The sequence below is a fragment of the Misgurnus anguillicaudatus genome, chromosome 10, assembly GCF_027580225.2.
Source record: "Misgurnus anguillicaudatus chromosome 10, ASM2758022v2, whole genome shotgun sequence".
Lineage (NCBI taxonomy): Eukaryota > Metazoa > Chordata > Actinopteri > Cypriniformes > Cobitidae > Misgurnus > Misgurnus anguillicaudatus.
In genome coordinates this window covers 40,554,725-40,566,794 of record NC_073346.2, presented here as the reverse complement: position 1 = coordinate 40,566,794, position 12,070 = coordinate 40,554,725, and the positions used below count along the sequence as shown (strand labels likewise).

Genomic DNA, 12,070 nt, shown 5'->3' with positions numbered 1-12,070 from the left:
TAATGTAAAAACACTGTAGATTTGTCACTACCAGTGTCATTGCTATAATGTAAAAGGTTAGCTTTACCTTCATGCTAGCATGCGCTGTCTCAAGTAAACCTGTTGACATCTGTGCTCTGCTATAAGTTCCTAAACTCCCTTTTAGCGATGAAAAACATCCACAGGTTCAGAATCAGGAACACCAGAACAGTTTTTTTCCAGACTTGCACTTGTGGCGGCAGATTTGTGACGCGTACGTCCGCATATATGCTTAAATGCAACTTAAATGAGGCTCAGCGGAGTGCGTCGACTGACGCCACGTGTTTGTACAGAAACTGTCAAGTGAGACAGAGGTACTGATAAACGCGATGTGCAAACATGGTGGTCATTTTTTATTTTGTGGCAGACTGAGAAATAAATTAATGTATGGGGATGTACAACAACGCTCTCATTTGTATGATGTCATAGCAGTAGGCAACGGAAATATAACGACACGCCTATAATTCCTCCCACTCCAAAGTGTTAATTAACTCGATGGAAAGCTAACCAAGCCGAGGTGAGGTGAGGTGAGGTGAGCTGACCTGACCTAAACCGTGGGGTACTATGCAATGGAAAAGTGCCAGAACATATTCAGGGGCCAGTTGTCTCAGCTAGACAAAATCCTATTAGCGTAGGGGCCGTTCGCATATAATGCAAGTGTCACACAGTGTTGTGTTTTAATATATGCTCTGTTCCAGACAGGCTAGCTATTGCGGCATTAGTATATTACCCAGACGAGTTATGTGATTGCTTTGTTCCGTACAGGCTAAGTTTTGCGAGATAAGTACATTTACTAGACAACTTATGTGAATGATTTGTTAAAGAAAAAAGTCTTAAGTTTAGATTTAAAGTGGTCGACTGTGTCTGATTCTCTTAGACGTGCCAATATCTTGTCAATTTAATTATTTCTATTTTAAGTCAACAATTTATATTATTTAAATTATTTCTATTCTAAGTCAACAATTTATACTTAAACCTACCTTCAACTAGACGTAAGATTTAGTCTCGGACGTACGCTATCCCTTGATGTTGCAACAGGTGTAAATTCTCCGTAGGAGACCAGCTGGTGAAGTGAGGTGCTGTCCGGTTTTCAGGTTACCAAATTAGACCGAAATCAAGCTCTGTGTTCATTTGACTCTATAGGCTCCACTCTCCAGGATAAAGACGAGGAGACTGTCCCTGCTGAGACCGGACATAATCATCCGTTCTTCCGCCGCTCTGACTCCATGACCTTCCTGGGATGCATCCCTCCTAACCCATTTGAAGTTCCCCTCGCTGAGGCTATTCCTCTGGCTGACCAGCCACATCTTCTGCAGGTCAGTGACCTCCTCTGTACAAGAGCCCTAGGGTTATTTATGTTCTTTGTTTGTGATGTCATTATATAAATGATTTTGCCATCTCGCAGCCCAATGCCAGAAAGGAGGACCTGTTTGGACGGCCGAGTCAAGGTCTCTACTCGTCTTCGTACATGGCCAGCAAAGGTCTGACAGATCTGACTGTGGACATGAACTGCCTGCAGGTAAAACATGGCTCATGTAGGGATTAGGGTTGCAAAATTATGGGAATTTTCAATGCTAAAAACTTTCCATGGGAATTAACGGGAATATATGGGAATTAACAGGAATTATCGGGAACTATCTAGGAATTTAAAAACATGGCTGAGTTGCCTTTAACAGGGAACTAAAGTGTTGTTAAAACATAATTTTGTTTACATCAACAAGAATGTGCAGGTTAGAAATTCGTTAAATCTTTAGTCACATGCACATTCCTCAGTCACATGCACAAAGGGTTCCCACAGATCATGGAATTTCTGGAATATCATGGATTTTTAAAAGGTCTTTTCAAGACACTGAAAGTCAGGGAATTTTATATTTTTTTGTCCAAGTCATGGAATATCAGGGATTTTTTTGTTGCTTCAAATTTTTATTTCCATTTATCAAAATGTAATCCGGTTGTTAACTTGTGACATAAGGAATACCATTTCCGGGCCCAAGCCTCCGCTATCTACAATTATATTGGCATTGTTTATTAATTTTACACGTTTAAGATACATTTTCATAAACTCACGGTGTACTCTACATTATCCAGGCTTATGGCATCCCGGACATAGGTCATGGAAATTCAGCTTTTTAGTCAGGGAAAGTCACAGAAAAGTCAGGGACATTGGACATTTGACTAATGCGGCTTTTCATATAGGACGCGGTGTGCGCTGCGCTATGAAACCCATTCATTTCAATGGCTTGCGCCGTGCAAGGGCGGTTTGTTGTTGCGTCGAGCAAAGTGCAAGCGCTGCGGTCAAAATTCAAAATAGTTTTGTATAGTATAACTAATAGTATAATATAATATAGTATAATATAACTTTTGCGCTGCGCTCTGTGACGATTACCCGCGCGGCCAATGGAAACGGGGCATCCAAACAAAATGGACGAAAAGCTTCTACTTGGAGCTCCTACCAAGACATCGGAAGGAAAGCCGTGTCATTGAAACATGTCTGCTTATGACAAAAATTTTTTTTATTTATGTTTGTATATGATATAGTTTATGTAAATATCCCTAAATTTCCAAATAATTCCCATGAATTCCTGTTAAGTATCCAATTTTGAATATTTCCAAAATTCCCCAGATAAAGTTTCCATGGAAAGTTTCCTGAAATTTACCAGAAAATTTCCACCCTTTGCAACCCTAGACGGGATAGTCTGTGATGTGATTCTCTCTCATGGTATTGTGTCAGTACGTGTTCATAGATATTTGTGTGCGTTATTATTTCCAACAATTCTAACAAGAAGGTCTGGATGGTTGCACATTCAATTCTAATGGCTGATCAGACTCGTTTATTTGGGTGCTTTTGAGTTAAAATGGGGACATCAAACCAAAAGTATTGTGGGTAATTCTCATCCCAGATTCTGCCCACAAAGATGTCGTATTCTGCAAACATGAAGAACGTGATGAGCATGGAGTCTCGGCAGAGGAGCGGAGACGAGCAGCCCTCCACAGAGCCGGACATGGATACGTCTAAACCCGGCCCCTCCCCTCACGACCTGGCCGCTCAATTGAAGAGCAGCCTTCTGGCAGAGATCGGTCTGACAGAGAGCGACGGCCCACCGCTGCCCACCTTTATGTAAGTGTTCACGTGATTCTGATTTAATAAAGTTTTGTAAATCTTTAGCAGGTTTTTAAAAGTGATGTTTGTTTCCTGCAGTCCACATTGCAGTTTTATGGGGATGGTGATCTCTCATGACATGCTGCTGGGCCGATGGCGCCTGTCTTTGGAGCTGTTCGGTCGAGTTTTCATGGAGGATGTGGGAGCCGAACCAGGATCTGTAAGTACAGCACATGCTTTTAAAAAAATTAACTGTTTTCATCATATAAAAATATTTGGTGTAAAACATTATCGGCTCGATTGTTGCAGATTCTGACTGAACTGGGAGGTTTTGAGGTAAAGGAGTCCAAGTTTCGGCGGGAGATGGAGAAGCTGAGGAACCTGCAGTCTCGTGATCTGGCGCTGGAGGTGGACCGGGACCGAGAGCAGCTCATCCAACAGACCATGAGGCAGCTGAACGCTCACTTCGGGCGCCGCTGCACCACCACACCTATGGCTGTGCACCGCGTCAAAGTCACATTTAAGGACGAGCCAGGAGAGGGCAGCGGAGTGGCGCGCAGTTTTTACACGGCTATCGCGCAGGCCTTCCTGTCCAACGACAAACTGCCCAACCTTGACTGTGTGCAGAGCGTCAGCAAGGGAATGCAGGCCAGCAGTACGTATCACATTCCTTCTACTTTTAAAGCGGCCTTTTTACTTCTGCGTCTGTTGTGGGCAGTAGCCTATGGCGTAGCCTGACGTGCAACTCTCCCAAAATGTAACGGTGTGTCAATGCTACACAGACCGCAAGCGCTGTGATTGGTCTGCTAGAACCCCTCCTGTTGTGTCAAAAAGATCTGCATCGCAGTTCCTCATACGAATTTCTTCTTACAGCAGTAAAATAACTTAAACTGCAACAAAAGTCGCTGTCTATTTACCTCCACCACTGCTGGTCTTCTCAAATAACACACGCGCGCTTCTTCTTCATTTATTTGTATACTAGGCAAGTTGCTGCTTTGGCTGTTGTAGGTTACACCTGGATACTGCCTACTAGTGGTCTACATGTGTAATTGCACGACGACGCAGAAGTATGAATACAAAAATTGACGCGTAGCCTACGGCATTGAGGTTACAGCGTTGGCCCTACGCAGAAGTATAATGAGCCTTTTTAATGTACAGTAATGTTGCATGATAATGCCTTTTAATTTTCAGATTTAATGAATATGCTGGCAAATTTTCAAAAATTACTTTTATTTGTTAAAAAACTTTAAATGATGTCTGATTTGTTGGAATTTGACAAAAAAATGACAGAGCTACACGTGTTTGAAGTTGACAGAGTCAGTAATTTTAAGAAAAATCCAGTTTAAAAGTTTAAAAGCAAAATCACTGCATCCATACATTAAAACTTTTTCCTTTTTTTATTGTTTGATTGACATTGAGAGCTTTAAGATCTCCTGTAATGTAAGGATCTAATATAATCTTACACATCAGATATTTTCCCCAACAGTTAATCAAACATTTACTTAAGACATAACAGATTATATCTGCATGAATTCTTGTCAAATACAGATATTTTTAAAACCGTAATTCTGTGTATATTGGGGTTGCGTGCCCGCACATCTGTGTGCATGCTTTGGATCCGTCGGTCAGTGCGAGAAAGATTGTGTAAAATGAAGATCATTTTTTACGATGGTCTCGCAATGATCTGAATTTTTTTGATATTTGCAAAGCTTCATAGATATATATGATGTTTCCTGTGTGTTCAGATCTCATGCAGCGGTTGAGGAACAGAGATCGTGAGCGTGAGAGGAGAAGTGGAGGACTCAGAGCTGCATCCAGACGTGACCGAGACAGGTGACCTGAACATTCATCATCATTATGAACGAGCAATTATGATATAGAATTAAGTTTTTATTTGTCATTAGACATTTCCTTTTTTACAACTCGAGTAGCTTTAAATGTGTTAAAAAAGTAGGTCATGGGTTTGAACCCATAATAAAAAAAAAATGTGTACCTTATATGGCATTTTAAGTCACTTTGGATAAAAGTGTCTGCCAAATGCATGCATGTAAAAATACTGTGGCCTAATAACATTCTTGGTCGTTTTCTTTGCCTTCAGGGATTCGAGGAGGCAGCTCTCGATCGACACGCGACCGTTCAGACCTGCCTCTGAAGGAAACCCCAGTGATGAGCCTGAACCCTTACCAGCCCACAGACAGGCACTGGGAGAGAGGCTTTATCCCAGAGTTCATGCCATGCAACCGGTACAGAACACAGCACTGAGATTATACAATTAAAAGAGATGATTTCAAGTATAATGTCACCGAGTGTGATGTGTTTTACACCACAGGCGTTTGCCAGTAAAATCACTGGGATGCTGCTGGAACTTTCTCCCGCTCAGCTGCTGTTGCTCCTGGCCAGTGAGGATTCACTCCGAGCTCGTGTAGAAGAAGCCATGGAGCTGCTCATAACACACGGAAGGGAAAACCTTGGACACATTTTACCCCAAATATAAATTGTGTCTGATAGAGGGCTACATTATCCCCATTTACCAAATTCTCATTTTTTTTTAATTGAAGTGTGAAAGTTATGTAAATTGAATGCAGTATTGGATAAAATGTAATTGGCTCACTCTTTTGCTGAAAATCTCACGCACGTTTTTTTTCTCACAGGGAAAACGGTGCTGATAGCATTCTGGACCTCGGCCTCCTCGATGCTCCTGAGAAAGCACAGGTACAGGTAATTCAAATGTGATATTATTGACACCACAGGTTCTTGTGTCACAGTTTTGTAAAGCTTTTTCTGTAGTTGCGTCTAAGCTCAGGAACATTTATCTAAGATTTAAACATCACGTCTTCAAAGTTCATTAAAACGGCTATTTTAAATGCTGAAGTGATTTTGTTTTTTATTTATTAGTTAGAATCAGTGTTGGGGAAAGTTACTTTAAAAGGTAATGTATTGCAATATTTAGTTACTCCCAAAAAAGTAACTAATTGCGTTACTTAGTTACTTTTTATGGAAAGTAATTCTTACGTTACTTTTAAGTTACTTTTGCCTTACTTTTTCTTGGCTGAGGTTTGATCTCTTTCAGGCCTTGCAGGTGTTTTTATGACTGAAAAGTTTTGCATTCAGAAAGTGCATATTTTATCACAAAAATGTTGAGCTTTGGCCTACCATCTCAGTTTTTGAATCAAACTGTTCCCACACAGGTGTGTAGGCATAGAGTGCATAATGTGACTACATTTAGTTTAATTCGGTACATCATTTGTAATCTAATGAATTAAACTAAAAAAGTAACTTCATTACTTTTTTTAAAAAGTAACTCAAATAATTATGTGTACATTTAAAAAGTAATGCGTTACTTTACTTGTTACTTCAGAAAAGTAATATTATTACGTAATGCACAGTACTTGTAATGCGTCACCCCAACACTTGTTAGAATATGTATAACTTAATGTTTTGAATAATCTATATAATCGATCAAAATGTACCGATTAGTTGTTGAAATAATCGATGATTAGTTGATGAATCGGTCTATTAATCGATAGATAAATGGATTATCAAAATAATCGTTTGTTGCAGCCCTAGTGTTAACTGTTTAAGGGACTACTAATATTAGTGTCGTGTCAGCCTTGTCGATAAACTTTGGTTCTTGCTGTGGTTTCTCTGCTAATGCAGCATCAAGTCAGCAAAATAATTACTTTATAATGATATGAAGCAACGGACGCAACTCAGAACAACTATCGGCATGGCAAAACCGATTAATCGGTCTACCTCTACTGTGAACGCAAGAGAGTAAAAATAAGTCTTTGCGTCGTTGGATGCTTTTAAATCCAGTTCAAAGTGTGCATTTCTTCCTTTTTTTATGCTCTATGTATATACATTTTGATTTGATTTTAGTATCTTTTATCTCCGTTTCTGTCTCCATTTCTCCACTTGTAATCCTTTCCAGGGGCGTCATGTACCAATTTTTTTAAGGGGGCACAGTGTACACAGCTCACATACATTTGTGCATATCAAACAAAATATATATAGAGCTTTCAGTCTTTTCCATGGCACCTACATTTCTAACAATCTGAGCGCCTTCATGCAAAAACCTCCAAAATAAAAGTGTTGACTAACTTTCATATCAAATAGCCTACTATTCAATTGGAATATTTACACATCTGAAACGACATGTTTTGTTTATTTATGTTTTGTATTTATGTTTTGTTTAATGACTTGTTTAATTGGGTCATTAATGCATTTTGCACAACAACTGCATTATCCTATAAATATAAAGTAGTTTTTAATCCATAAAGTATATAACCAACGAAAATGACATAAGCTATAGCCACGTGATTGATTTTAGTAACAAGTAACAGATTAATGGACACTGCTTTGATTTTGAGGTTGCATGCAAAATCCATTTGGCTCAAAAAAACGTTTGAATGGGCATGACGCGTCTGATCCTTTCTAATATCCGATATCATTTTTATTGTGAAGCCCTTTGGATCATCTTTCATTAAATTAAACTTGTGCTCTAGAAATAAAAGTTGACTTGTCCTGACAGTTATGAATTGAACATGAGATCACTGAAAGGAAACATTTCTTATGTTGGAATAAATGATGATGCAAGGTTTACGTACGTAATTTTCCTCTCCCACCAGCAGGACAATCGGAAGAGGCACGGATCCACTCGCAGTGTTGTGGACATGGAGCTGGATGACCCTGATGATGGAGATGATAACGCTCCTCTGTTCTACCAGCCTGGCAAAAGAGGATTTTACTCTCCTCGTCCGGGAAAGAACACGGAAGCTCGGCTCAACTGCTTCCGGAATATCGGCAGGTACGTCACAGGAGTTCCAGTTAAGATCCACGTGATATTACACCCTCAGTGATTTAACCCTGATTCTTCTCTCTCGTGTCTGCAGAATACTCGGCTTATGTCTGTTGCAGAACGAGCTTTGCCCGATTACTCTCAATCGACACGTCATCAAGGTGTTACTGGGCAGGAAGGTGAATATCTAAACTCATATCTAAGTCATCACAACATGAATTCTAGTTGATCTAGAATCAATTTTTTATGTTGAACATGAAGTTTATGAAATGTTAAGTATAATTTGCATGATAACTGTAAACAAATTATTACTACATGTGAATGTTTGGTGACCGACAACCTGAATATTATGGTGTATGGTTTTATTAATATATGTCTGTCTTAAATTCACTTTAATAAACGCACTGCATGCCGTACTGCAGTGTAAGAGCTGATCTGAGGTCATGCTGAATAATGTTGTGTGTTCCTGTGCTTTAGGTGAATTGGCATGACTTTGCTTTCTTTGACCCGGTGATGTACGAGAGCTTGAGGCAGCTGATTCGTCACTCTCAGACCGAGGAGGCCGAGGCCGTGTTTGCCGCTATGGATCTGGCGTTTGCTATCGACCTCTGTAAGGAGGAAGGATCTGGACAGGTAACGTCTGAGGTGGTTATAGAGAGAAGTTCATAAGAGGTTATTCTGTGTTTTACTGAAGATCTTCTGGTTTATCTGCAGGTGGAGCTGCTGGCAGGTGGTGTCAACATGCCCGTGACCCCTCTCAATGTATATGAATATGTGAGGAGATACGCGGAGCACCGGATGCTGGTGGTTGCCGAACAGCCACTTCATGTAAGTGTTCAAATTGTAGATAGACCCGTGAAACCAGTCCAAGAGCTTATTTCACCTTAAAAGAATAACACATATTAAAGGATTAGTCCATTTTTTTAAAGAAAAAAATCCAGATAATTTACTCACCACCATGTGAGTAACCAAAATATTGATGTCTGTCTTTGTTCAGTCGAGAAGAAAAAGAACATTCCAGGATTTTTCTCATTTTAATGGACCCCAACACTTAACAGTTTTAATGCAGTTCAAAATTGTAGTTTCAAAGGACTCTAAACGATCTCAAACGAGGCATAAGGATCTTATCTAGCGAAACGATTGTCGTTTTTTGCAAGAAAAAATAAAAATATGTGCTTTTAAATAGAGCTGGGTATCGATTCACATGTTCCAGATCGATTCGATCTCGATTCACAAGCTATCGATTCGATTTCGATTCTCGATTCAATTTTCGATTCTGCTTTTCGGGTAGGTTTTTATACTCAATTCTCGATTCAACCCAATGAATATAGATTAATACTATATTAATAAAAAAAGAACAGTGAACAGCAGTTAACAAGTGGGTAATTAATAAAAAAATTAAAAGCCACAACACTAACGTTGAAGAAGACTAGTAATTAGATTAAAGTAAATCTTACGTTCAATGTTTGCGGAAATAAATATGAAAGAAAAAAATCGATTCTGCTCTTTGAGAATCAATTTTTATTAAACCACGTTTTAAAAAAAACGATTAATCGGAAAATAGATTTTTTTGCCCACCCCTACTTTTAAACCACAACTTCTTGTCTATCTCCGGTCCTTTGACGCGCCAGCGCGACCTCACGTAATTGCATAATGACATCAGAAGGTCGCATGTTACATATATGAAACGCACATTTGCGGATCATTTTAACAATAAACTGACACAAAGACATTAATTAGTATCATTCGACATACAACAATGTCTGAACGGTCCTCTTCCTCCACACTTGTAAACACTAAGGTGTAGTTTCGATACTTCATCCGTGACCTCTTGACGTGATTCCGTATTACGTGAGGTCGCGCTGGCGTGTCACAGGACGAGAAGTTGTGGTTTAAAAGTGGATTTTTTATTTTTCTTGCCAAAAATGACAATCGTTTCGCTAGATAAGACCCTTATGCCTCGTTGAGATCGTTTAGAGTCCTTTGAAACTGCAATTTTAAACTGCATTAAAACGGTTAAGTGTTGGGGTCCATTAAAATGAGAAAAATCCTGGAATGTTTCCTCAAAAAAACATAATTTCTTCTCGACTGAACAAAGAAAGACACTTTGGATGACATGGTGGTGAGTAAATTATCTGGATTTATTTTTAAAGAATATTGACTAGTCCTTTAAGCTTAATGAAAGACATTTTATTAGGGCTGTCGTAAGATTAATGGCATACAAAATAAAGTTTGTTTTTGCATATGTGCACTCTGTGTAATTATTTTGTGTATATAAATACACACACACATGCATGTATTTAAGAAACATTTTCGTGTATTGATAATTTAATAAAAGTTTTTGATATATTTTATATTATATATAAATAAATATTATAAATACATTTTTTTGATGTTTATACATCTCTGTGTGTGTGTATTTATATATACATAATAATTACACACAACACACACACACACACACACACACACATATTATGCAAACAAAAACTTTTATTTTGTATGTGATTAATCTTCTGACAGCCCTACATTAAATGCAAGAAGCATGCGTAAATTCTAAATAAGGTTTTATGAAATATTTATTTTTATTCAATTTCCTTTTTGGACAGAAATCTTTTGAGATGATGATCACATCAGTAGATTACAGGCGTCAGAGCAACAAGCTCGTTTATAGAAATGGTGGAGATGTTAATGATGTTGATGTTTTGTAGGCCATGAGGAAGGGTCTTCTGGACGTGCTTCCAAAGAATGCTCTAGAAGATCTGACAGCAGAAGACTTCCGACTGCTGGTCAATGGCTGTGGAGAAGTCAATGTCCAGATGCTCATCAGCTTCACATCTTTCAATGATGAGTCGGGTACAGTGACTTTATACTTTACATTTAGCAGACAAGCATTTTATACAAAGGGACTTAAAAAATTACCCCAATTCACTCTTCATGCTTGTTTAAAGGGTGCTGTGTGTAACTTTTAAAAGGATTTCTTGACAGTTGTGTAAAGACCTAACATAATGAACTGTATTGTTTTTTATTACTTTAGAATGAGACGTTTTTATCTACATGTCTCAGATGACAACATGTCGTCCTGGGGCGGCTACCGTAGCTTCTCTCTGCTTTTCGAAAGTGAGCTGTGGACTGAGCCGTTGGTTGCAATTTGCAATCTCACCACTAGATGCCCCTAAAAATCTACACACAGCACCTTTAACCTTTCAGTGTTTACAGTGATTTCTGTGTTGATGTTTGAAACTAATGAATACGTTTACATGTTATAAGATTAATTAGAAGAGCTTTACATTGATTTTGAGGATTGTGACAATTAATTGCCTGTTTAGGGCTTTGCTGATTATAACAATTAATTGTCTTGTTTTATTGCTTTGACATTTAATTCTCATAATTTTTTTTGTTCATGAAATAATTTTCACACATAATCCTACTAATAGGCTACTGGACCACATGTCTGTAGTGGCTGCAAAAAATGATTTCTTAAAGATCCTTAAAAATAGCATCTTTCACTCGCCTAAATTTGGAATTGCTGTTTTGGAAATGTATGTTTTACTTGGCAGTTCAAAGTTTTGCAACATTTCTTTAAATGCTGTTTTTTACACTGTATTGAATGGCTATGGCTTTGATTTTTTGCGTTACACTGTTAGTTAAGTAGTGCCATAGTCTCAGTTATACAGGCACTGCAGCTCCCCCTTGTGTTTTTTAAAGAGATATGCAATCATTGCGGTAATCTGAAATCATCGCGATGAGGTCAAAAAATTGCGATGGAGACGATTATTTAATCATTGTGACAGCAATAATTTAATGTTAAATATATTTAATATTAATATTTACTTTTCTTAAAATTTAAGACATTTAGAGATATTTGACTGCTGTACTGTTACTTGTGTCAGCAAATGCATAACACTCTGCACACACAATTTTTAAAACCGGTTAGGTTGGTCAAATGTGATTGGATGTTTTTTTCCAGATATGCAATAAATGTTTTAACAGATAATTTTTTAAAGATAAGTTAAAGTGGCATTGTTTGACTTTGGTTCTTTTGTTTTATTGACTTTCAGGGGAGAATGCAGAGAAGCTGCTGCAGTTCAAACGCTGGTTTTGGTCCATCGTTGAGAAGATGAACATGACTGAGAGGCAGGACCTGGTATGAT

The 12,070-nt window shown here is 38.4% G+C and overlaps 1 protein-coding gene across 8 annotated transcripts in view; it reads left to right on the top strand.

Moving 5' to 3' along the window:
- The window catches only part of ubr5 (ubiquitin protein ligase E3 component n-recognin 5), a 48,304-nt gene that overhangs the window by 35,448 nt on the left and 786 nt on the right, over positions 1 to 12,070 (top strand). For 4 of the 8 annotated variants that reach the window (XM_073872618.1, XM_073872616.1, XM_073872623.1 and 1 more), the window contains 15 exons: positions 1,162 to 1,334; positions 1,424 to 1,537; positions 2,919 to 3,136; positions 3,218 to 3,338; positions 3,428 to 3,773; positions 4,864 to 4,951; positions 5,217 to 5,361; positions 5,448 to 5,585; positions 5,777 to 5,836; positions 7,747 to 7,925; positions 8,011 to 8,095; positions 8,394 to 8,549; positions 8,631 to 8,744; positions 10,628 to 10,772; positions 11,978 to 12,063. In XM_073872618.1, coding sequence (XP_073728719.1) covers positions 1,162 to 1,334; positions 1,424 to 1,537; positions 2,919 to 3,136; positions 3,218 to 3,338; positions 3,428 to 3,773; positions 4,864 to 4,951; positions 5,217 to 5,361; positions 5,448 to 5,585; positions 5,777 to 5,836; positions 7,747 to 7,925; positions 8,011 to 8,095; positions 8,394 to 8,549; positions 8,631 to 8,744; positions 10,628 to 10,772; positions 11,978 to 12,063 — 2,168 coding nt within the window. The remainder of the gene's footprint in view (positions 1 to 1,161; positions 1,335 to 1,423; positions 1,538 to 2,918; positions 3,137 to 3,217; positions 3,339 to 3,427; positions 3,774 to 4,863; positions 4,952 to 5,216; positions 5,362 to 5,447; positions 5,586 to 5,776; positions 5,837 to 7,746; positions 7,926 to 8,010; positions 8,096 to 8,393; positions 8,550 to 8,630; positions 8,745 to 10,627; positions 10,773 to 11,977; positions 12,064 to 12,070) is intronic. The other 4 variants (XM_073872621.1, XM_073872620.1, XM_073872619.1 and 1 more) reach the window with 4 other exon arrangements.